General features: G+C 41.0%; 1 protein-coding gene across 1 annotated transcript in view; it reads right to left on the bottom strand.

Annotated features, from left to right (window-relative positions):
• The window catches only part of csmd3b (CUB and Sushi multiple domains 3b), a 487,110-nt gene that overhangs the window by 121,869 nt on the left and 338,667 nt on the right, over positions 1-26,574 (bottom strand). Inside the window, exons 24-31 of the mRNA XM_077195799.1 lie at positions 24,344-24,535; positions 19,302-19,428; positions 17,492-17,694; positions 17,211-17,402; positions 15,804-15,942; positions 11,047-11,234; positions 9,783-9,977; positions 9,443-9,559 (exon numbers count right to left, since the gene is read on the bottom strand). Of these exons, the coding sequence (XP_077051914.1) occupies positions 9,443-9,559; positions 9,783-9,977; positions 11,047-11,234; positions 15,804-15,942; positions 17,211-17,402; positions 17,492-17,694; positions 19,302-19,428; positions 24,344-24,535 (1,353 nt within the window). The remainder of the gene's footprint in view (positions 1-9,442; positions 9,560-9,782; positions 9,978-11,046; positions 11,235-15,803; positions 15,943-17,210; positions 17,403-17,491; positions 17,695-19,301; positions 19,429-24,343; positions 24,536-26,574) is intronic.

Here is a 26,574-nt window from a genome sequence, read left to right as displayed (position 1 = left end):
TACGCTCCCTGGGTCAGGTGATGCTCACCAGTCTGTGGCTGAACCTGTCTGATGTGCTGGATGTCGCGCGGACCCGTCTGTCCGACATTCCCATATCCCAGGTCGGCCTCTTCGGCGGTGCGGTTGAGGGCTTGCCCAACAGCTCTCAGCCGCCCATGAGCAGAGTGAGGTTGATTCTGTCCCGACGGCCCCGCCGTCCGCTCAGATCCCTCGTCTGCCCACCGCCGAAGGCGCCCTCCCGCGGCTCCCACCCCGCCCGTTCACGGGCCGGCTCTGGGGGCCGCGGGCGGACGCCACAGCCCTCTCCAGCCCCGCCCCCCGCTACACGCCGGGTTAAGCGGCGCTCGTGAGACGGGCACCTCGGCGATGGAGCAGACTGAGGTTGATTCTGTCCCGACGGCCCCGCCGTCCGCTCAGATCCCTCAGTCTGCCCACTGCCGAGGGCGCCCCCCCGCGGCTCCCACCCCGCCCGTTCACCCGGGTCGGCTCTGGAGGCCGCGGTCGGACGCCACAGTCCTCTCCAGCCCCGCACCCCGCTACACGCCGGGTTAAGCGGCGCTCTTGAGTTGGGCTCCTTAGAGATGGGACTCAGTTCTTTCCAGGAGTTGGTAGCAGGACCACTCCTTTCCCCGGGGAGGGCCGGGGAAGAATCCTTATTCTCCAAAGAGCTGATTCTCCCGTCTCTGAGCACAGAGTTCTCGGACGTCACAGAGCGCCGCCCACAAGCCGTGCTCTCCTCGTCCCCCTCTGTCCCAGAGGTGGTTGACATGGCGTGCCGTCCACGGACCGCTTCGCCGCTGTCCCCCTCTGTCGCCAGACCCCTGGCAGAGCAGGCCCCCGCGGGACGACCAGCCTGGTCCTCCCCTGGCCCCCTCTGCCAGGGCGCGGTTGCTAACTGTGCCCCCTCTCCGGGCCGCTATGCCGTCCACATCTGGGCCAGTTACTCCGCTTCGCTGCCCCTCCGGGGGGACGCCTGTGGCTCGCATGATCCCGTTGGTTCAGTTCCTGGGAGCCTGGCTAGAGCTTCCCCGTCTGTCCCACTGGATCGTGCGTACCGTCAGGCTCGGCTATGCGATTCAGTTCGCATGGTCTCCTCCCCGCTTCAGGGGAGTCCGCTCCACTTTGGTCGGTGGCAATGCCCCTATCATGAGAGCAGAGATTGCCACCCTGCTGGCGAAGGGTGCAATCGAGACTGTCCCTCCAGCCGAGATGAGGTCCGGCTTCTACAGCCCCTACTTCATTGTCCCCAAGAAAACCGGTGGGTTACGGCCAATCCTGGACTTGCGCGTGCTGAACCGCTCCCTTCACAGGATGCCGTTCAAGATGCTCACCGCCAAACGCGTTTTCGAATGCATACGGCCCCAGGATTGGTTTGCAGCGATCGACCTGAAGGACGCCTACTTTCATGTCTCCATTCTTCCTCGACACAGACCGTTCCTCCGGTTTGCTTTCGAGGGGCAGGCATACCAGTACGCGGTTCTCCCTTTCGGGCTAGCCCTGTCTCCTCGCATCTTCACGAAGGTCGTCGAGGCGGCCCTTGTTCCCCTTCGAGAACAAGGGGTTCGCATCCTGAGTTATATCGACGACTGGCTGATCCTAGCTCACTCTCGAGATCAGGTTTGCGAACACAGGGACCTAGTGCTTCGGCACGTAGCCCGTCTGGGCCTTCGGGTCAACTGGGAGAAGAGCAAACTTTGCCCCGTGCAGAGGATCTCTTTTCTCGGTATGGACATCGACTCGGTCGCCATGTCCGCGCAGCTTACGAGCGAGCGCGCGCAGTCACTGCTGACTTGCCTAAGACAATTCGAGGGCAAGAGTGCGGTTCCACTGAAACTTTTTCAGAGGCTCCTGGGGCATATGGCATCTGCAGCCGCGGTCACGCCGCTCGGATTGCTTCATATGAGACTGCTTCAGCTTTGGCTTCGCGACCGAGTCCCGAGGTGGGCATGGCAACACGGCACGTTCCGAGTACCAGTTACTCCGACCTGCCGTCAGTTCTTCACCCCGTGGGCGAACCTCGGTTTTCTCAGGGCCGGTGTCCCCCTGGCACGAGCTTCCCGGCATGTTGTTGTCTCAACAGATGCCTCCACCACGGGCTGGGGCGCCATGTGCAATGGACATGCTGCTGCGGGCTCCTGGACAGGACCCCAGCGGCTGTGGCATGTCAATTGCCTCGAGTTGTTGGCAGTACGCCTTGCCCTGCACCGCTTCCGGGCGTTGCTCAGGGGTCAACACGTACTAGTCCGTTCAGACAATACCGCCACTGTGGCGTACATCAACCATCAAGGTGGTCTACGCTCCCGCCGTATGTCACAACTCGCTCGCCACCTCCTCCTATGGAGTCAGAAGCATCTGAGGTCGCTTCGAGCCATCTTCATTCCCGGAGCGCTGAACTGTGCAGCCGACGAGCTCTCACGGCTTCAGCCCCTCCCTGGAGAATGGCGACTCCATCCCCAGTCGGTTCAGCTGATTTGGGACCAGTTCGGGGACGCGCAGATAGATCTGTTTGCCTCTCACGACTCGACCCATTGTGCCCAGTTCTATTCCCTGACCGAGGGCACGCTCGGCGCGGATGCTCTGGCGCACAGCTGGCCGCAGGGCCGCAAGTATGCGTTTCCCCCAGTGAGCCTTCTTGCGCACACTTTGCGCAAGGTCAGGGAGGACGAGGAGCAGGTCATTCTGGTTGCCCCTTACTGGCCCAACCGGACCTGGTTCCCCGAACTAGTACTCCTCGCGACAGCACCTCCCTGGCCGATCCCTCTGAGGAAGAACCTTCTTTCTCAGGGACGGGGCACCCTATGGCACCCTCGTCCCGATCTTTGGAACCTCCACGTGTGGCTCCTGGATGGGACGAGGCAGGTTTGAGTACCCTACCACCAGCGGTGGTGGCTACCATCACTTCCGCTAGAGCGCCGTCCACGAGACACGTCTATGCGTTGAAGTGGAACCTCTTCGTCAACTGGTGCTCTTCTCACCGAGAAGACCCCCGGAGATGCTCGATCAGTGTTTTGCTTTGCTTCCTTCAACAGGGGCTGGAGCGAAGGCTGTCTCCCTCCACCCTGAAGGTCTATGTTGCCGCCATTGCCGCACATCATGACCTCATCGAAGGTAAGTCGGTGGGGAAGCACGACCTGATCATCAGGTTCCTGAGAGGAGCGAGGAGACTGAATCCTCCTCGTCCTCCTCTCGTTCCCTCTTGGGACCTCTCAGTGGTTCTAACTGCCCTGAAGAGTGCTCCCTTTGAGCCCCTGCAATCAGTCGAGCTTAAGTTCCTGTCTATGAAGACAGCGCTCCTGGTTGCACTGGCCTCCATCAAGAGGGTTGGGGACCTGCACGCATTCTCGTTGACGAAGCGTGCCTGGAATTTGGGCCGGCTTACTCTCACGTGATCCTGAGACCCCGGCCTGGATATGTGCCCAAGGTTCCTACCACTCCCTTTCGGGACCAGGTGGTGAACCTGCAAGCGCTGCCCTCGGAGGAGGCAGACCCAGCCTTGACACTGCTCTGTCCAGTACGCGCTCTCCGCGCCTATGTAGACAGAACGCAGTGTTTCAGGACCTCAGACCAGCTCTTTGTCTGTTATGGTGGGAAGCTGAAGGGAAAGGCTCTCTCCAAGCAAAGGTTGTCTCACTGGATAGTGGACACCATTGCTTTGGCTTACCAGCAGCAAGGTCGACCGTGCCCCCTTGGTGTGACTGCCCACTCCACCCGGAGTGTGGCGTCCTCTTGGGCTCTAGCGCATGGCGCCTCGCTAACAGACATCTGCAGAGCTGCAGGCTGGGCGACACCTAACACATTCGCCAGATTCTATAATCTCCGAGTGGAGCCTGTGTCCTCTCGTGTACTCGCTTCAACCAGCTAGTACCGGACCCGCTCAGGTGTCTTCGCTTGCTCGCCATTCCACTCCACGGACTGGATACGTGCGATATTTTCCTCAGGTGAGCTTCTCCGAAAGCCCTGAGCTCCTCCAGCACTCCTGACGTCGGCGCCAGTGTCTATTGCCTGTGCGTCGGCTAGGTGCCTCCCGTGTGCATGGTCCCTCCTCTGAGCGACCCCCACATGTGTATTTCCACTGTAAGCCTCTCTGAGCGTGTGTCTTTCCCTTGGCAAGCCACCTTGCCACCCCTGGGGTTGAAATATTCCACCTGCGGCTGGACACCCCAGTGTTTTTCATATGCTTCCTTCGGGTCATATGTGTATTCTCTAAGTCCCCCCCCTCCGGGCTGGCATTAATTGCATACTTCCCCTAAGCTTGGGATATGCTTCCCAGTGTACCTTGGTATTCCTGTGTTATATGGAGTCCTTTGTCCAGGCTGACAGGGATCTCGATTTACGCAGGGCACTGGAAGACAGCTGAGAAGGTGGCGTGATTAGACTGGTAACCCCATTCGTCGTCATCCGACGTAACTCGGAGTGACAACGAAAGGGAACGTCTACGGTTACGTATGTAACCCTCGTTCCCTGAGTAGGGAACGGAGACGTTACGTCTGCCTGCCACTTTCCGCTGTACCGCGGGGATCGCCTGAGCTCAGTCTTGGCTCCTCAGCGAAGAAACATATCTGCTTGCTGCCGGCTTCCTCCTTTTATACCCACGAGGTGGGGCGGAGTTACGCCATGCAAATTCCGCAGACCCATGGCATTTCTTTGCCATTGGCTCGTTTTGTAATACTCGAAGTTGATAGGCTTTCTAAGCGAAACCCCATTCGTCGTCATCCGACGTAACGTCTCCGTTCCCTACTCAGGGAACGAGGGTTACATACGTAACCGTAGACGTTTCCTAAACATCTGCAAAAACATTATGGTATTTTTTATGCTTTAGTAGAGTAAAAAAAGTTATATACAACAATTTTACAATATTATTTGCTATCATTCATTGTAGTTCCTGGGTCTGCATCCGCTCTCCACACTTCCTCCTACACTTTCTTCTGCGAATGTACAATGCCTGCAGAAATCTGCAGTTAGTGCGAGAGCAGTGCTTCATGGTACCAACAAAAAGGCACAAAATTCCCTTCCTGAATCTTCACAGACAGTGTACCTCGATGGTGGAAAGATCTTCCCCGACGGTACCGGAACGACTCAATCCCTCTCTACCTTCAAAAAACAACTCTTTTTTTAAACTCTGTTTAACTTCTCTCAGCAGCTGTGGAACTTCGTGTCACAGGACTGTCTCTCAAGGATGAATGACTTTGTTGTATTGTTCCTCTTTTGTAGATCACTTTGGATAAAAGCATCTGGCTAAATGAAAAAAAATATATAAATGTTCACATATCAGCATTATACTGGCCAAAAACAATACAGGTTTGACCACCAGCCTTGTGCGCCAAAAAACTACTCAAAGCAATGGCAATGTCTATTTTATGATTCCTTCACAGTCTCAATGGATTGAATGCAAGTTTTTGTATGCCCGAAACACGCTCACCAATAAAACTGGCTTCACAATATCTCAAGAATCATTACACACAGCTGAACTTTTCTGGCTTATATGATCTGCTTCCATGCTGTTTTTGAATCCGACAAAACAAAAGCTTTTATGACAACCGTAAGATATTTATCTCCACTCCAACACAAGCGCTCAGCCCAGGCTTTGTTTTACAAGGCACTTTAAGCTTTTAATCGTTCCCTCTGTTGGCATGGATGTTTGACGATACTTCAGGTGCATGATAATGAAACCCCCCCAACAGCAGGTGAGAGACTCAGCAACATCAGCACAAACCACACTTATACATCTCCATTCCTGGATTTGCTCTCTTTTTCACTCTCTATTTGTGTTCAGTTTTCTTCCTTCTGCTTTTTTGCCATTATCTTGTTCAACTCGCGTATTGAATGATTTCAACAAACCTGCTGATGACAAATGTAAAGCAAACGCATACAGGACTAATTAAAGCAGCATGAAAAAACAAACGAACAAAAAAAAACATTCGGTACAGTCTTGCACATTATTTTGGCCAAGACTGTATTTATTCATTTTTTAAACAGCTACACACGGTGACATTTGGCTTTGCTAATTGAGCATAATGGATGCACCTTTGCAGATTACGTTAAGTGGATATCACTTTAAAAGATAAGCATGGTTTACTAATTATTCGTTGATGTAAAAGAACCTCAGCCCTTTTGCAATTCTAATCATTACTAATGGCTTGAACTACAGCTCCGGGGAACAAGATAAATTGCTGTGATTGTTTATGTCTAGATCTCAGTACCTGGGGTTAAAATCCATAGACGTAAATTAACAATTCCTTTGTTCCTATGATCAACAGAGTTGCGTACCACTCAGCATTAAACTATTTAATTTCAAATCAAATACATTTTAAATGGCTATTTACCCCAAAAAATGAAATTGTATAAAAATTCTGTCACACATTTTTTCACCCTTTCATAACTTACTTTCTTCTGTGGAACATAAAAGAAGAAATTTGAAAGAACGTTTCATTGACTTTCATCATATTCTTTAGAAAATATTCTTTTTATGTTCCACAGAAGAAAGAATGAAAGAAAGGTTTGGAATGACATGAGGGTGAGTAAATGATGAACTAGCTTTTTAAATTCTGCACAAACCTCAATTTGGAGACTAGTGCAAATATCCTTGCATTTGCCTGCTAGTACTAGTATTTTATGTTAATTTTTTATTGCTATTGGTATTCTAGTCAGAAAGAAAAGCTTTGGCACAATCTGTATCCCACTCGTTTGACAGAAATACTTTAGAGTACTGTATAGTAGAGGAATTTGAATGTCAATATTTATGTTGGGAACTGAAAATGCAGGCAATATTTCACAGTATGTTTAGTACTACGTGTACACATGCCAATGTTGAAAATGGCGAGTTCAATGGAGTGATGTATGTGTTTCAGGCGTTAAAACACCTCAGTTGCTGACGATTCATTTTCACTCCTTTGAATTTGCAAAGCTATCATGTTTGCGTTTTATTAAGGCTTCATTTCAAATGACATCTATCTCGTTTAGGACCTTCCATCAGTTCAATGACCAGAGACGGGCCTCAGGGAGACATCACAAACCGCTCACATAATGCCAAACGATGCTTGTGAGGGACGTCCAAAATCCCCAGGACAGTTAAACTGACAGATACATTTACAGAGGAGTTTTTTTTTTCATCTTTTATCATGGTTTCTATTCTTTCAACACCAAATACCCCATATTAACACCACAGCGCTCTTTGGTACAGGACTGAGATAGCAAAGAGGCTTTCCTTTAGCACAAAAATGAAACATAAGACAAGAGAACGAAGGAGGGCTGAAGTGTTTTCTCATTTCACATTTTCATCTCTGTACTATTTTCCAACTGGCGTCTGGATATTACAATCAAAGGCTGTCTGCAAACATTTCAAGTCTCCCTGGAATACAGCAAGTCGAGGATTCTGGGTGATATACAAGCTACTGACACAATCTGAACTAGTTTCAATAAATTAAAGGGATATTTCACAGTTTAATTCTGTCATCATTTACCTACCCTCATGTTGTTCCAAACCTGTATTACTTACTTCTATGAAACACAAAAGATATTTTTAATAATGTTTCAACTGTTCTGAAAAATATTGTCTTTTGTGCTCTAATGAAGAAAGTAAGTGATTCAGGTTTGGATGAACTATCCCTTTAGGTACAGTAGCTAAAATATGACCTATTATGCCCTTTTACAGTCCTGTTTTTTTGTTGTTGTTGATTCTTTATTGATCCTTCACAGGAAATTGCATTGTCACGGCAGCTTCAACACACAAAGATACAGCACCACACTTAACAAATAAGTCACTTCTGACTCTGTACTGATCTACAAAATACAATTAAAAAAGAAATAGTACATAACAAAAAGAAATAGTTTTGATTATTTCCCCCCATATTCTCCATTGTTGCAGCTCCTCTCTTCCCAGTCTGTCAGTATTGTCTGTTTAGTTCCTATTAAAGGCTGATTTATACTTCCGCGTCGGACCTACGCCGGAGCCTCTACGCCGTAGCCTACGCTTTGGTTTTAATTTATACTTCTGCGTCGTTGTCCGCGTTGACGCACGCAGAGGGAGCATGTGAAACCCGAGGAAGCGGTTTGAGCAGACCAATCACAGCGCTTGCGTCCGCGTAGAATTGATGCGTTGCTACATTTTTGGAGAGGTGCACGTCAGGGTACGCCGAAGGGTACGCGCGCTACGCACAGCCTACGGCGTAGCTACGGCGTAAGTTCAACGCAGAAGTATAAATTGGGCTTAAGCCCCTCCTTCTGAAAAGCACACTGTGCTCTGATTGGTCGGTTGGATCAGTATGTTGTGATTGGTCAACTGCTTCAAGTGTGTTTGGGAAATGTCCCGCCCCTTACCATAACCGCCAGTTTTAACACACTACTAACTAACTCAACCAGGCCCCGCCCCTTTATTCAGCGTATGAATTATTTAAATGAGGAATATTGTGACGTGTTCGTTCCCGGATGAATAATAGCACAATAGGTCTTTTTAAATGTAGTTGATTCTGTTTAGTTAGTAGCTTACTGCTTTTTTAAAAAGAGTAGCTTGACTACTTTAAATGATTATTCGCTTGTAGCTAAACAAGCCACAGCTTCTCCAAGACTTCTGTTACACACAGAGACTCGGAATCAGAGCTGCATGCAATACCAAATTCATTTCAGTTCATATCTTCATCTCTTTTTCCACTGCTGGTTTGGAAGGTCAGGTCTTTGTGCAGTGACACCAGACTGGCTACGCTCTCAAGACCATGAAATATTCGTACTGCGCAACATCTTGCTTCTAGACAGGTCGACAGATGGCTTTACAGTATAAATGAAAGTCGAGGAACCTAGTTGCTAAGCTACACACATTCTGTCTAGGAAATAGCAAATTAAATGTATAGAAATAAATGCAGGAGACTAGTATACTTCAACACAATTCAGATGAGACTCACCCTTGTGAAGAAGTACTACACTTTAGCATACTTTTTGAAATAGTAGTATACTTGTTACGGAAATAAGAAGATACTCAAATGCAAACTGAAGTATTAACATCACATGTTTATTGCAACTAAATGAAAACGTATTATAGTTTAAATTGATATTTAATGCAATTAGAGGAGTGGTTTTTGACCACCTTAAGAATCTAAATTTGTATATGTAATTTCATAATTCTATTGTCTTTGAAATATGGTTAATGTACTGCAGAATGTACTGCATTTATGGTAAACTTTGTGAATATTATGGCATGTAATAGTGTCATATGTACAAGACATGATGAGACTTTGAATTTAAACTAGGACTGTGTGAATTAATTAACATGTTCACATAGTTAAACATGTTTAAAACCACATGCAGACATAATAAAGAGAGTTTTGAGCACATATTGCCACACAAAAAGCCTCAAACGTATTCAAAAAGCATCAGTATTTTTGCCTTTGCTGTGTTCTGCTAAATGTGGTGAAACTGCACCCAATCTTGTTTTGTATTTCGAGTTACTCACCGAACTCCCTGGGTACAGAGATAGCGTACACACAGCTCTGTCCCGTCGTGTAGTTCCTCGGGAAATTCGGCGACAGCACGGTTCCATCTGTCCCAGTGGAGCGACTTCCACATGGTGCTGTACACACAAACACCCAGATCACTCATTATTTTATGCTTAAACATTCATGATGAACTGCTATTTTGAGACACCAGTCTGGATAGAAAAAAATCTTGGCTTGTACAAGTCATTTTATGTGTTTGATTCATTTTGTTTGGTCTATGGTAGCAGGACCGAGCTTTTTCTCTTTGGTTTTTCTCAGAGATTCTCTTAAACATCCATCTTTACTTGCGGACTGTACCTTGACAGCTGGGCAGACCCCTGTTCCAGCCAGGCCTGCCATCATCACCCATAATGCAAGTAAGTGTGGAATAGCCCTGGAGGACGTAGCCTGCCTCACAGTAGAAGGTCACAGTGGAGCCCAGCTTGTAGTCACTGCCCAGCCGAGTGCCATTCATCACATTACCGGGATCAAAGCATGACTCCCTCAGTTTAGCTGTGAGAGATGGAGAGAAGGTGCAGGAAAAGCAAGGGTTGAAAAATCACTTCAGGTGTATCTTAGCTTGTGGGATGGCTGGTTATTGGTTGAAACCAAAAATACTTTACAACATAACCAAATAGGCTTTTTTATTGGGGTTGAAGCTTGTCTGGTAACTATAAACTGTAATTCATAAAAAAAAAAAAAAAAAAAAAAAAAAACTTGTGTTCCGGGCAGTGTTATTGTCAGTGTGTTTAAGAACAAAAGGGAAATATATTAAGACTTAAAACATATTTTGAAGGGTTGAAACACATTTTAAATAAAGATAATTGTTTTATCAAGTTCAGGATTATGTTTAATGGATGATTCTCACAAAACTGTACTTTATGCAAGTTTTATTCAAGGTAAATTAAAAACACTTTTTTCATTTTCATAATTCAAAATTCAAAGAAATGTTACATTTGTTTAGAGTTATATATTTATATACACACACACACACACACACACACACACACACACACACACACACACACACACACATATATATATATATATATTGTTATTATAGTTAACTGAAAAATAAAAATAAAACCATAAAAAAATATATTTGTTGCTTGAAATAAAATAAAATATAAAAAACATTTTATTTCAGCTAGTAGCCTCACAACATTTCTCATTTTCATTTAGTTGAAAATAAAATAATTAGTAACTAGTAATGAACTAAAATAGATAAATAAATAAATAAATACATACAAATAATATAATAAATATTATTTAAATAATAAAATAAAAATTAATAAAACTATATAGATAAAGAAAAACTTCTGGAAATGACAACAAAAACATTTACTTAAACTTTGACTAAAATTTTAATAAAAACTAGAATAGTATCTACTGTATACTAAAATCACACAGAAAAATAAATAGATAAGGGTGAGTAAATGATCACAGAATGTTAATGTTTTGAGTGAATTATCCCTTTAAACCACCAACTGAATACTAGTCTCAATTAATTTGACTGTGCAGTCAGAATGAAGTGTATCTAACTAAGGGTTTGGACGTTTAGGCCGGTGAAATGTCAGTCTACCTTTGTACTCCAGGTGAAAGCCGGTGTAGCTGACAGATCCATCACTGCGGAAGGCCAGGTACATGCTGTTAGAGCTGCTCTCGATCCGTTCGGGAAGCTTGCTGTCCTGGAAGCTCCCGATCAGAGGGCTGTTGCTGTCCGTTCCATCGTAGATATACAAGAAGTCGTAGTTGGGCTCTATGCTGAAGCTAGGAGAAATGATCAAAGAGGAGTTTTCTGAATAGAGGGATCAAAAGCTCTTGATCTGGATACAGATATTCGAATCCTGAGATCAACTTTGCAGACGAAAGTATAAAGTAATACACGTACAAAGGAATCAGAGACTGTTTTAGAGTGATAGGGAAGGCCGGGGCAAGTTGTCACACTTCTTACTCCATTCAATATTTTTGGTAAATGAACAAAAACAAATTGCATGTTACACCGTGTTGTATTTATTTATTTAACAACAACAAAAAAGCCCAAATGGAAAAGCCAAGGTCCTTGTAGAGTCACTTTTAGAAGCAATAAGTTGAAGGAATGGTTTTCTGTATGACAGTATCAGTCACTTGCTTCATTTTGGGGGAATTTCGGTCCGCTCTTCTTTACAGTTCATTGAGGATTGCATCATTTCAGTCGGGTTGAGGTCTGGACTTTGACTGGGCCGGTGCAACACCTTGATTCTTTTCCAGCCATTCTGTTGTAGATTTGCAGGTGTTTTTGGGATCATTGTCCTGTTGCATGACATCAGGAAAAATACCTGTTATGCACGCTAACTTGCTGTGTACGGTATCAGGTACGTTGTCCAAATGGCCCGTCATGACAGTTGACCATTAAAGCTGAACATATAAATAACCATGCGTTCTCAAACAGCAGTGCAGAATCAGCATCTCTGCTGGGCTCTGAGATTCCCGAGACAAAGAGACACACTTATAAACACTTGCACCTTTTCATTTGCAGTAATGATAAGGTCTCGCACATCAGTGGAGAGTCATTTGCATGAGATGGATTGTGACTGAATCAGATTTACACTCCCTTTCCCCCCCATTATGCAGAGAGAGAGAGAATGCTAAGCATGCCTTCCACACTTCACTGCGTCAGAATCCACTGCTTAGGGGTTATTATAGGATAATTCATACACAGGATAAGATCCTCTACACCACATTAAAAAAGCCATTAATTTCTGATAAACAGATGCATGTGCTTTTTCCATGTACTCCATATACCCTCTGTAGCTGTCAATCAGAAAACAATTATTTCTGCGGAAATCAGTTTGATGGCACAAACTCTACTATTGCTAAATAGAGAGACACCCGGATGGGATTACATTTGTAGTGATGCTAAAAGAGGTCACTTTTTTTCCCGGAGTGTATTGTTCATTTCCAATTTCATTATGGACATATTTCATACCGTGGATTTTTTAAGGAGAAAGGAGTCAGTAATGGACTGTGTAATGAAAGTCTTTGAGATGGAACCGAACGAGAGCTATTTATTAGAAACTTGTTTGAGACATTGCCGTTCTGGCAGGACTCCAACATGCTTGTTTACTCGGAGAGGACGAAATTCAAATGAGAAAGAGGCTACATAATGCCAACCACGAGGATGACACTACCTGCTGGGCTGGGTTTAGAAAAAAAGAAGAGAATAAGTTCTTCCTCATCTGTTTTGGGGATGATGTATGTCTCTAACTAGCAGCTGTGAAGGTTTTGAAAAATATTAGGCACTAGAAAACTCACAAAACAGCCTCAAATGGCAGCTCCTGTTGTGATGAATGCTGTAAATTGTGACACATTTTTGAGCTATCGCTATCATTAAAGGAACTGCTCTTAGATGATGAGTCAAAGAGAAGACGAGGCAAAGTCTTAAAGGGATAGTTCACCCAAAAATGAAAATTCTTTCAGTAATTACTCTCTCTCATGTTGTTCCAACCCCGTAAAGACCTTCGTTCATCTTCGGAACACAAATTAAGATATTTTTTATTAAATCTGAGAGCTGGATCACTCCTCCATTGGCTTCTAAGGGATTGAAACTTGTTCCCCGAAAAGTTATTAAAGACATCGTTAAAATAGTCCAAGTGACTACAGTGGCTCAATCTTAAGTTTGTCAAGCGACGAGAATACTTTTTGTGCGCAAAAACTAACAAAAATAACTATTTTATTTCAACTATTAATTTCCTTCTCTGTGGGCCTCGAGTCAGTTGACTAGTGTAACAGCGCAGCGCTTCTGTGTTGTACGTCACACGTAGGCTCACTATTGGCTGACGCTGGTCATGTGACTATTTTAACGATGTCTTTAATAACTTTTCGGGGAACAAGTTTCAATCCCTTAGAAGCCTATGGAGGAGTGATCCAGCTCTCAGATTTAATCACAAATATCTTAATTCGTGATCCGAAGATGAACGAAGGTCTTACGGGGTTGAACAACATGAGGGAGAGTAATTACTGGCAGAATTTTCATTTTTGGGTGAACTATCCCTTTAAACGTTCAACAGTCGCAGATATTTCAAAGTGTGAGCGTGAGAGACAGAATGAGAAATCCTGAAACCCAAGCGCTTCTTCTTTTTCTTCTTCTTCTTCCGCTGACTGTGTGTGAATCCTGATTATTATTCCACGGCCTCACGCCTGGACTAGACCTGCTTTGATCCAGGTGGAAGGGAATGGCTTGCTAGCGGTGCTATTAGCATTAACATTAGGACTCTGGCGACTGTCAAATAGGACAAACTCCTACAGCACTCGAACTTAATCTCACGCTGACCCCGACTGGACGGAGGATCCCGCTTGAGGCTTGAGCATCCCTTCTTCTTGGCTTAATGAAAAATGGACATAATTAGCAACATGATTGGCCTGTGAAGGAAATTTATCAACCCTGCTTTTATACTAATTGGTCACATCACTCAAGGCAGAGACACGGCTCTACACCTTTAAGGCAAGAAGAGGGGAGGCAAAAAAAAAAAAGGGACCACCGTCAGGTTCATTACAGACAAAATGAGCAAAGAATTCCAGCTGGGCTCATTATCTCTCCCAGACATGAAATGCATTTTAATTCAGACATTGATAGCAGTCGCGCTACATAATTACTCAACACGTCGACTGCGGCCATGTCGAAGGACACCGTGGGTGCTCGTTTTAAATTCAGCGTTATGACACAGCAGCCTCTAAATGAACTCGTGAACTCATCAGTTGGAGATATTATAGCTCAAGTGAAGGCATAAACGAAAGACCAGGAATAAGCGCACAGTGAGATTATTTCTGATCGCACTCATCGGCCACAATTTAAACTGCGCTGACCCGACCACAACAGAGGGTTCAGCGGATATTAACCTTCCCACAAAGAACCGCACGGTCTGCATTCACAAAACTTCCTGGACAACTAAGGGAAGTACACACACCTCCCTCCCTGTTCACGACATTCTACCTCAAACACTAACCTGAAGCTGCGAATAAACATCGGATTGTCCTCTAAGATAGTACATAAAAACACCCGGCCTAATGCACACCTTCAGCTGAGACGAGAGGTCTACAATATATTTGATTTATATATATATATATATATATATACACTGCCGTTTCAAAGTTTGGGGTCGGTAAGATTTTTTAATGTTTTTAAAAGAAGTCTCTTCTTCTCACCAAACTGCATTTATTTGATTAAAAATACAAAACAAACCCAGTAATATTGTGAAATATTATTTCAATGTAAAACAGCTGTTTTTTTATGTGAATATATAGTAAAGTGTAAACTTTACTATAACTTTTGAACGGCAGTGTATATAAATGCATATATAAACTGTATATAAATAAATAAATATGTGTGTTATTAACTATTACATGATTATACATACATGATCAATATAAAGTATAGTTTTGTTTGTCTTTCTCCCTCTCTTCGTTCAATTATTCCATGGCTTTTTATTATGTGTTTCTGCACACCACTGATTAATAAATCTTAAATAAATAAAAATTATATTTAAAAAAAAATCCTTTTTATATATGCATGCATATATACTGTATATGCATATATACTTATATGCATGTATACATATATACTATTCCTACTGTATACTGTATGCTCCTCCTTTTTCATATATAAAATATTATATATATTAATTGTGAGAGTAGCTACTTTTAACGTATATATATATATATATATATATATATATATATATATATATATCTTTTGACTTTATCTAACATTTACAGTCATACAAAAATGACTGCCATAATTATTTTAATTAAATTTTATATTTAATTTATTATAGTAAAATATTTATATATTATATTATATTTTTTTTATAAAAATGATACATATCTATTAAATACAACTATAAATCATTTATGCTGCTTTAAATAAAAATAAATAGTTTAAATAGTTTAAATAATTGTTAATTGAAATAAAATAAAAAACAAACAAACATTTTATTTTAACATTTCTCATTTTTATTTAGTATAACTTGATGTATGTAAATAACTAAAACTGAAATAAAAATTGTAAAAAATTATAAAATAACAACTAAAACTAACTACAATTGAAATGAAAACAAAGTATTAAAAATTAAAACGAATTCAGAATATTAATAAAAACTATAAAACAATGTAGTTTTATCTCTCTCTCCCTGTCTCTCTCTCTCTCTCTCTCTCTCTCTCTCTCTCTCTCTCTCTCTATCTATCATGCAGTATATTGTATTGTTATTGTATTACTTTTTATGTATCTTTTTTCAGTTTTGTTCGTTTAATATGATTGTGTGAATCACACAGCCCTACAGAATCGCTCATAGATGAGTTTACCTGATGAATGCAAGAGACAGGACGTAATCAGAGTTGACGGCGATGAGCCAGTCGCAGTCCTTGCTGTGCGGGTATGGATGAGGGAAGTTGGGCGACAGAATAAACCCAGAGGAACCGGTGAGATTGCCCCCACATGGAGCTGGGAAAACACAGAGGACTCGTATCAGTAGCATATGGGCATTAGTAACACATGAGGAGAATCTCTTATTAAAACATGCGGCTTGAACATCTGTGCCAACCAGGAACCCAGAGAAACAGCGCTGGAGTGAACACGCACAGACAGAGATATTGAGAGATTTTTAAGCTCTCTGAGGAACTGCGCCATGTAAAGCGCTCATATCTTATATATGAGAATGAGAACTATAGCAAGAGAGAAAGGTTATTTAAAATATGAAAGGAGAAGCTGAAAATCCAGAAGCCTCACTTTCCTGCTTCCAATATGAAGGGTCTTTTGAAAGAAAGAGACAATCCGTATCTGGTTATTTGATATTCATTAATTTGGGAAGGCTTTTATGTCACTGCGATGACAAGGAATCTCAATAGTGTCGGGTCCTTCGCTTTGAGTACAACTCTTGATAATGGCCTGATAAAAAAAAAAAAAAAAACAGCTTAAAGTAATTTTTTGATACATGTTCTGTTGTCAGCATCTAAAGTACTAATTATCATCATGTACTAATTAACTCTAAGCCGCTTAGATTTCTCAGAATCATGAATATGTGTTATGAAAATGAGTAAAACAATACTTATGTACAGTATGAGGCTTTGTCTAGTGTTTACAGATATAGCACCTACAGTGTACAAACTTTTTTAAAACAACATGGACACAAATCATGCTTTGTTGTGTGAACGGTTAGATACAAAAACAATATATATATATATAATATATATATTTGCTGTCAAATTAATTGATTTGACATCACTAATGTATGTTTAAATAAATAAATACATAAATAAATACATACATAAAAAAATTAAATAAATAAATATATATATACTTTAACTAAAATTAAAATATACAAATATAAAATTATTTTAAATATTAATAGAACCAATGATAGTATCACAATGATACTAAAATAACATATTTACATCTGTCTGAACCCAGACAGACGAGTTTGAAGAGTTTGATTAGGCAGAAGTAAATGATCAATTATATACAGTTATATATATAAAGCTTAATTGCAAAGAATTGATCATTTATTGATCATTTATTGACAGAAATCATTTATTTTCTGTTGCTTTAAATATATAAATGTTAACTAAAATAAAATAAAAACAAACTTCTTTTATTTCAACATGTATTGCAAGAAAATAGCAAGATCAAACAAGCAGCCAGTAAAATACTAAAGTCAAATACTAATTCGACCAGATCCATTCCTTTAATGAAATCCCAATATAAACCCTCACCTATACAGACAGGAGGGCTTGGTTGCCAGTAGTAGCGGTTCTCCACTTGTATGCAGGTGATCTTCACGTCTCCCTGCAGTTCATACCCAGGATCACACTGGAAGGTCACGGTGTCTCCAGGCTCGCGACCGTCTCCGTTACGACTGCCGTTCATGGGAACTCCTGGATCCCTGCATGCCGTGGCCACCGAGCCTGTGATCACATTCAGAGCCATTAACAGTCAATCAACCCCTTATGAGCAGTTACTGTATCTGCAGTCCACAGATCACAGATCAACTCACTGGAGAACTCGATGGCGAATCCAGACTTGCTGATGTAGAAGTCGGTCTCGAACTGAACCGTGACCATGTTGAGTGTGCTGTGGATGTTCTCGGGCAGAAGAGATCCGCTCACCTCCCTCAGAGACATGTCGTTCTCCAGAGGCCCGTCCCAGACCCTCAGGATGTCGTGGGAGGCTTCCGTGTCGAAGGCTAGAAACTGCAGGCTGTTCATATACAGGTGAACACACACACACACACACACACACACACACATGCATCAGGTCATACTGGTCAAGTCACGCTTCATTAGATGCACAGTTGTAAAATTACAACTACTAAATCCATAAAAATAATAATATTACAGCTGGTTGGCAAGGCATTATTGCTCATGTAGTTTCATACTTTCATATAGTTTAACTTAATTTACCAAAATAACAAACCAAAAATAAAATAGAAATAAATAAAAACTATATATATATATATATATATATTTAGTAGTATATGTGTGTGTATGTATATGATATACATATTTATTAGAAAACATACAGTATGTTTTCTAATAAATATGTATATCAGTGCTGTCAAATCAATTAATCAGGATTAATCGCATCTAACAAAGAAGTTTGTTCATATAATATATGATATAATAAGTTTATATAATATAATAAGTTTATATAATAATGTGTGTGTATATATATTATACACAGTTGTATATGCATGCATAAATAAATAAATAAATAATAAATAAATAAACATGTATATATATACACACACACAAACTTTTATGATAGATACAATTAATCACGATTGATTGATTTGACAGCACTAATGTATATGCTTAAATATATATATATATATATATATATATATATATATATATATATTTATATATGAAAAGTTCAGATGCAAAAGCCTCTAAGTGCCATTTGAAATTTTCTTCTAGAATGATATTTTTTATCAAGCTTGTATATTTAAGTTCAGTAATTTCACTTAAATGACAATTAATAGGTAATCTTCATTGCCATTTAAGTGAAATTACTTAAATATACAATCTTGATAAAAATTATCATTCTAGAAGAAAATTTAAAATGGCACTTAGAGGCTTTTGCATCTGAACTCTTCATATGTAAATATACTTTAACTAAAATTAAAAAGAAAAATATACAAATATAAACTTATTTTAAATATTAATAGAACCAATAATAGTATCTCAATGATACTGAAATAACATATTTACATCTCTCTGAACCCAGACAGACGAGTTTGAAGAGTTTGATTAGGCAGAAATAAATGATCAATTGTTTGCAGTCGTGACAAATCACATAGGTAGAGTTAGATAATCATATCTCAAATATTATGCTCCAGGGTTCAATAATTGAGGAGAACAATTGAATCTCCATTCTGAGCGTCAGTCCTTAACTACAGTTTAACAATCTGGTCTGATCGAGACATCAGCGGCAGATGAACAAATAATGAACGAGTGTGCAAATTTCAAAAAGCTTTTGCTGCTAAGAGAATTGGAAAGAGGACAAATTATTAGGTTGTAGTGCAGCATTAAAAGTGCAACAGCGTTTTAGGCTTTCTAATGAGTTCGACAGCGCAGGTGGTAAACAAAGAGATTTACGAGCTCATCTGATGTCTTCTTTTCTCTCCGTACAGATGCAGCATCAATGGCCAGCTCCACCATTAGAGGTTTATTAATAGATAAAGCCTCTTGTCTCGGCTGAATTCACTGGCTGTATTCTTATGGGTTTGGTAATGAACCGATCGGTGGAGGACGGACAGCGGAGGACACAATATATTCAAATTTGAAGCAAATGCTGATCAGCACCTGATGATGTTTCCCGAATCCACCTCGACGACCCACGTACAGCGCAGATTGTTGTCGTAGGGGAATGGATAACCCGGAGACAAGATGCGTCCTGATGTCTCGCCTTTAAAACGTCCACCGCATTCAGCTGGAGAAAGAGGAGGAGAAGAAGCAGTTTATCATGCACACTCTCACAAGTGCACAAACACATCACGGCCCCTGAAGATCTGCAGGTGAGCACTGAAATAATCAGGGCTGTCTCTCAAACAAGCACAACACGAGAATGAAAAGCACAGTGAAACACACAGTTAGATTGATGAAGCACCGTGAGGTTTACAGGCATCTCAACGCTTTCTGGATCTCATAGAATTACTTTTCTTTTAATAGAACAAAGTAGACACAAGTTGCAAGTAAAAAAAAACAAAGAGGGAAACTGAAAGTCATTTTAATTTTGTATCATCCTGAATTCCTGGTGCCCGCTGTTGTCTTACTGTATTCAGTTGACAGTACAAAAAAATGACAGAATAAAAAACAACAACAAACTTATAGGCACATTTTCCTTGCTAAAAACACCCAACACACACACACACAAGCACACACACACACACACACACACACACACACACACACACACACACACACACACACACACACACACACACACACACACACACACACACACACACACACACACACACACACACACACACACACACACTTTAACAATTTTACCATTAATACCATTTTTATATATTTTTATATTAAATACAAAATATAGAATATTTATTAAATTGTATTTATAAATATTGGTTTATTTATATTATTTATAATTATTGTATATATTTGTTTTATTTTATTCAGTAAATGTGTATATTTATGATAATTATAATGAAACTAGCATAGCCTGCCATTTTATTTCAGAAATGTGTCATGTAATTTCCATCATTAACATTTCCATCACCCTAATTCTCATGTGGTGGAAATGTTAATAACGGTTAAGAGTGACGGAAATCACCAGCGATGCATCTATATCCACAGTGGGATATTTTTAGCAGACAAATTAAACAAACAAGCGAGACTGAAAAGGTGTGTTTAAAGAGTCCACAGGGTGCCTATAGTTGAAAATTCACCCAACAATAGTGTCTCTAACTCTATCAGTTTCAGCACTTCTCTATTCTTCTGTCTCTCTCTCAGCCTGAAGAAGCTGAGGTGATCTGTCGGCTGATCAATCAAATGAACAAATGAGCCTGACGTCCATTTTGATGCACCCTGATGGCATTCAGACTCGCCACGTTAGCCCTCTGCACTAGGTTCATTATTAGCCGGCTTTCACAAGCACTTTATTAGGAAACTTTAATTGCAAGCTTCTTTTCCCCTCAGACCCCTTTTCTATCTTCCCCTGTACTGTCCCTCCCGTTCTCCCTCTTGTAAAAAACTGCAGGGGCCGGGAGGAACAGTTTCGAGAGTTTCTTAATGATTCCCTTTTCAGCAATTCCTGTCACTGAGTCTCATTTGCATAAACCATCTACATGACAAACATTGGACGCACAGCTCAATGAAGCCTGAATAACAGGGTTCAGATTGCGACTTGATTAATCTGAACATTAGTGCGTTTTTTAGACATCCGGAATAGAGGCGTCTTCCGAACGTATCCCTCCCAATCCTCTCGCTAAACCAACATCCCGCCACGTCCATCGCTCATCAGGGCCGCGGCTCAGTCGCGTGTCATTGGCCGGTTAGGAGCGCTCATTCACCATTGATTGGCTGCGCACGTGTTGAAAACCAATTGGGAGTTGACTAGGGCTTCTGGTTTGAGGCTTTAAATGTGCATATCCTGTCCCAGCGCAATCATGACAACATGCCATGTTGAGGCGTCTCACGCTATCTGTGTTTATGACTGCGCGGTTACGCTCGGCTCTGAGAAGAATGCTGATTTAGCATTGCGGTGGTGTAGCTTTTCTCTGCAGAAATGTCTCATTCACACACCTTACCTGTGGACTTGAATGAAAAATATAAAAATAGTTAAATATTTTATCTGTAATAAAAAAAGGAACTGCAGAGATGGATACGCCTTCTCGCTATTTTGATATATCTCACTTTCGCTAAAGGTCACATCAAATGACCCGCACATTTCGCCTGTCAAAGGAACTGAAATATCCTCCACATTATTAAGTATCTATTATTAATGCTGGCAGATAAGTCTGAAACTCAGGCTGATTAGTATTTTGCAAGCCAACCGTCGGTTCTGACATAGAAATGACGTAAAGACATGCTCTGTGTTAAACACAAGGATAGTCATTGTGTTTTATCTACGTCTGCCGTGCGGAAGCAATTTAGACGAGCACTTTGAGTCTAATCAGAGCTCATTAAGACTAAATCTAATAGTGAGCAAATCTGATCTGGAGTCAGTCGACATAGCAATATCCAACTCATTGGAGGCTAAATCCCCATAATCACCATTCATCAGGAAAATGAAGAAAGTAATAGCAGCACACAGTCTTATCTCAAGCCCTCATGTGCTTTGCTTGATGAAGAATCCTCTCCATAGCTCAACCGGGAGCCCCTGCATCCGCTACAATATTAACAACCTGCACCATTAGTCACAGATGGAGCGAGGGCTTCCACCACTGCTAATGTTGTCAAGAAACACTTTGGACTATTTAGAAGGTATACACATAATGTGGCCTTCTAATGTGCATATTCCAGTGCAGAATATGAGCAATACTGCAGCTTTGTGAGCTACAGAGATGGGGAGGGGCTTATACTGCAGTCTCGGATAATTATGACAAATGGCTGAGAGCAACACTGAGCTCAGTTATGATAACCACGAGGAGAGATCAGGCTGGAATGATGCATTCTCGCTAATAACCAAGTTTAAATGCGGTTTCCAAGAGAAGAAAAATTCTCAATGCACACTCACTATTTATAATGAAACAATATGTGACATTCTGTAGTACATGAATTTACCTGTTCGCATCAAGTGATATTTCTTGCATTTTACACATATTAATACATTTTTTTTAATTAATATGTTAATTTAGATCTAAATTATAGTTGTGCATTTAACCTAAAGCATTCATACATTTGCGCATTTTTGCCTTTTGCCCCCCTTTCCTCCAGGAAGAACATCAGCGAAAGGATATGACAGAAAGTCAGTGTACAGCACAACCTTCTGCATCTCCCACATGATTTGTAATGATAAGCTCCGGTTGTGAATGGATGGACTAATACATTGCACTGTTAAAAATGATCCATTTGTAACAATTTTATGCACACTCGTTTTGCATTTACACAACTTATAGTGCAAAAGGCATTATTAAATTCACAGCCACATACATGGTGGTGATAGTGGGGTACATTTACATTAGTCTATATTAGTACTAGAATATTCATGCTGGATATTAGATTATTGTTATTAAGGATAATATTAACTTCAATAAAAACTTCAATAAAAGATATTTGAAAAGAGGTTTACAGCCTGGTAACTTAAATGAACAGCTTATTCTTTTTTCCTTTACGAAATCTTTCAAATCATTACATTAAAATCATTACATTACTTTTTTTTTTCATTCTTAATCACATAACATAACATAACATAACACACCACACAACATATAACACACCACGACACGACACAACATAACATAACATAACATAACATAACATAACATAACATAACATAACATAACATAACATAACATAACATAACATAACATAACATAACATAACATAACATAACATAACATGCCATAACATAACATAACATAACATAACATAACATAACATAACATAACATAACATATAACATAACACATAACATAACACATAACATAACATAACATAACATAACATAACATAACATATAACATAACATATAACATAAAAATATATAACATAACATAACATAACATATAACATATAAGTCCGATCAGCAGGCACTGCCCGGCAAGCCACGTCCATTGTAAAACATCAAATATGTATTTTTTTGTGGCTTTATCAGACTACTGGCATGCAAATAGCAGTGCTTTACAAAGAAATCACTTGAAATACTTTCTGTGGAATTATAAGGCCTCTATTTTTATTGACTGTGAAAGGCTTTTTATCATGCAAGATTCACGAAATCAAAGTCAAAGCTGAGAGAATTTAAAGGTGAAGCATGTAAGATTTTTTTATGTTAAAATACATTCTCTTAAACCAATTTATTGTTGACTGCTATTAGTATGCCATTAATGGGTTTATCTCCCTCAAAAGTGTAAGCATTGAGCCGCCCAGGCACCATCAAAACATTAAGAGCAGTTCACTCAGATCTGTCAATCTCTTTCCAGCTCGACCAATAGCAGGATTTTGGGGGCGTGGCTACTGCAGCAGGCGGAGCCAGAGGGTGTCTTGACTGACACAGGAGTGAAAGCCAAAATCCACTGCATTTATAACTTTAAATATTAAACCAGCCATGAACACGTTTAAGCGGGCATTGCAATGAAACACACTACAATGGTTGCTTCAATACCATACAGCATCATCATGCACCTGTTCAGAAAAAAACTAATATAAAATGTTTACTTTGATGTGCCTCAAACAGTTATTTTATTTCAACCAAGGGGGACAATAACCCCCCCCCCCCCCCACGGCTGAAACGTGATTTCAAAGGGTTCTCAAAGCAACAACCTATAGACACAGATACCCGCATTGACTCTAAACAGAGCATATCATGACACATAGCAACACAGCTAAAAGTATATAATATGTTGGACCTCGAAAGTATTGGAAGTGGCCTACTGGACCTGTTGAGGTCTTCATGGGTCCATTAGTATCAGAAAACCTGAGGTCTGAGCGGGTTCGGGTCCAAAATTTTGACAAGTACACGCATTTGCAAGGTTGTTTAAAAACATGCTTTATGTTTGTAATTCCGCTAGGTGCCACTAGTGTCGCAGAAACTACATACTTTACCTTTGAAGACCGTACTCGTTCTGTGACTTTCGACCCTGCTTTAAAGTACAGTAATAATTTACTGCACATCCTTTCGACACAGTTTGAACATGCTGAACAGTCTTGCACAGTCTTACCGATGCAGGAAGGAAGAGTATTATCCCAGGCCCGCCTCTCTCCCGTCATGCATTTGAGCACGCCGCTGCCGTGGAGAGTGTATCCGGGGTCACACTTGTAGGTGATGGTGCTTCCAGAGAAGTGGCCTTGGTCGTTGACCTTGAAGCCAAACTGGGGCACCCCAGGGTCCTCACAGTGAGACAGCTCAAAACCTGAAAGACATTATGACTGTTAGATTCGAGTGATGGCTGATTCATCAAGAAATGTCAATATTTTCTTAAGATGAGTGCTTTTATTGTACTTTTTAGACCATATCCCTGCATAAATCTGTCATAAATTACAAAAACTATGATAAGTTCAGTAAGACTAGATTCGGAATATGATTGAGAACATTATGAGCTTTATGAGGTCATTATAGTGAAGATTGCAGAAAATTTCATTCGCCTGGTATTTTCATGCTGCTCTGTGGCACAGCTGTAAAAGTTTGCCATTAATGTGATCATTAACAGCAACAATTTGAAGTTAAGATCCTACTGGGCTGGTAGGCAGAGACGGTCCCTTGCTAAGCAGGCAGAACAATTAAGATTAAGTGCTTGGTTAATTTGGAGCCATAATCAGAACCAAAGCACAGACCCACTCACTGTGCGACACATTCTGTTATTAATTGTGTAGCTATGACTCATTATCATTATACAGCCAGTACTCAGAAATAGCCGAAATGGCACCTCACTCAGTATATCAGAGAACTTTAATTAAGAACTGATTTTTCAAAGTTTTGTTTTATACCAATCTTTATTAATAAGTTATTAACATACACTAGACTTTTATATATATGCATGCAAATATTAATATACAGTGGCCCCAAAAAGTATGCAGACAAATAGGTCACATTAAATTTTCAATGGCATATGAATTGAAAAGTGAATTAATTTTTTTTTTTATAAAACATTACACACAACTTAAAAAAGTGTGTTAGTGCTTCTTTTTTAAAACAAGGCACTTAGCTTGATTTTTTTTTTTTTGTCAAACATATGGTCCTGTATATGGAAGTTTACAGTATGAATCAAAGTTCCATGACTTTCCAACTAATAAAATGTATAAAAAATGATAAGTCAAGCATTATATAATGCTTTTTAATTCAATAAAATGTATAATTTCCACATTTCAGCTCTGCAACGTGAAAAAAATTACGATCAACCTTGTTATTAAAGTTATTAGAGTTATTAAAGTGTTTCCACCAAAGTCTGTCAGGGTGTCTTCAGGGTTTAGCAAAATCCCCTCATCTCGAAACTCACTCCTCTCAAAAATAATATGTCTCTTAAGAATACCACATAGGGGACGTGTATAGCTTATCAGCGGTCCATCATTAAGCTGCAAGTTGTTAAGTATAGATAAACCAAACAAATGCAGGTGGAGGCAACAACTTCACTAAAATCTGACACCCGGCTTTGATTGCTAGTTGATTACAGGTCGCAGCTTCACTGCATGCTTGGGTTGAGATTAGGACTCCAAATAAACAATGCTATTTTAATCAGCTACATTCACCACCCTGTCCTGAACAGGTCTCTAAATTTCAAAATCTAGTGACTGGAGGTGGCCTGGCTTCTCTGGCTCTCTCTGACCTTTATTATACACTCAAATGGCTAATCCTTCAGGGGGAATGGAGTCGTAGACAGACCGGGATTTAGTCGATTTCAAATGAGATAGCCCACCAGCAGGTTAATACTTTACCCCCCAGTGGAACTAAACCTTGTTGAATCCCACACTGTGAGCACAATAGCATTAAAGCGCACCAAATTCAGACCAAGTGCCTGCACAACTCTGGCTCTGGGCCAACAAAGCCAAGGTCAGCGGAGACACAGTCATGTTTCTCCTGGTGCACTCCCTGATAATCCCTTTGTTTCAAATGTTCTTATGCTTTTGTTATGTCTTTCCTGTGTAAAACGGCTTTTCTTATCTATTGGTTTTTGAGTTGTAAGGATGCCAAATCTGTTGGAATTGCAAGTTTGGAGACTTGCTACTGCCAATACATCCACAGACATGCTGCTATGAACAAGAAAGACATGCTGGTGCACATATAGCATGAAAATACCCATAGCAAATCTGTACAGGGGGAGATGGGCAAGGTGGAGAGAGCTGCAAACACACAACCAACTGTTTAAAAGTTAAGCAGCAAGATCATTGGCTGCACAATCCGCAGAGTCCAATCAGCTCGAGCCATGTCAGATGATGTCATTACTGTAGGTTGCAT

This window comes from Siphateles boraxobius, unplaced genomic scaffold (genome assembly GCF_051911475.1).
Source record: "Siphateles boraxobius isolate OS27281-9 unplaced genomic scaffold, OSU_SipBor_1 35, whole genome shotgun sequence".
Lineage (NCBI taxonomy): Eukaryota > Metazoa > Chordata > Actinopteri > Cypriniformes > Leuciscidae > Siphateles > Siphateles boraxobius.
This window is presented reverse-complemented; position numbering and strand designations above follow the sequence as displayed.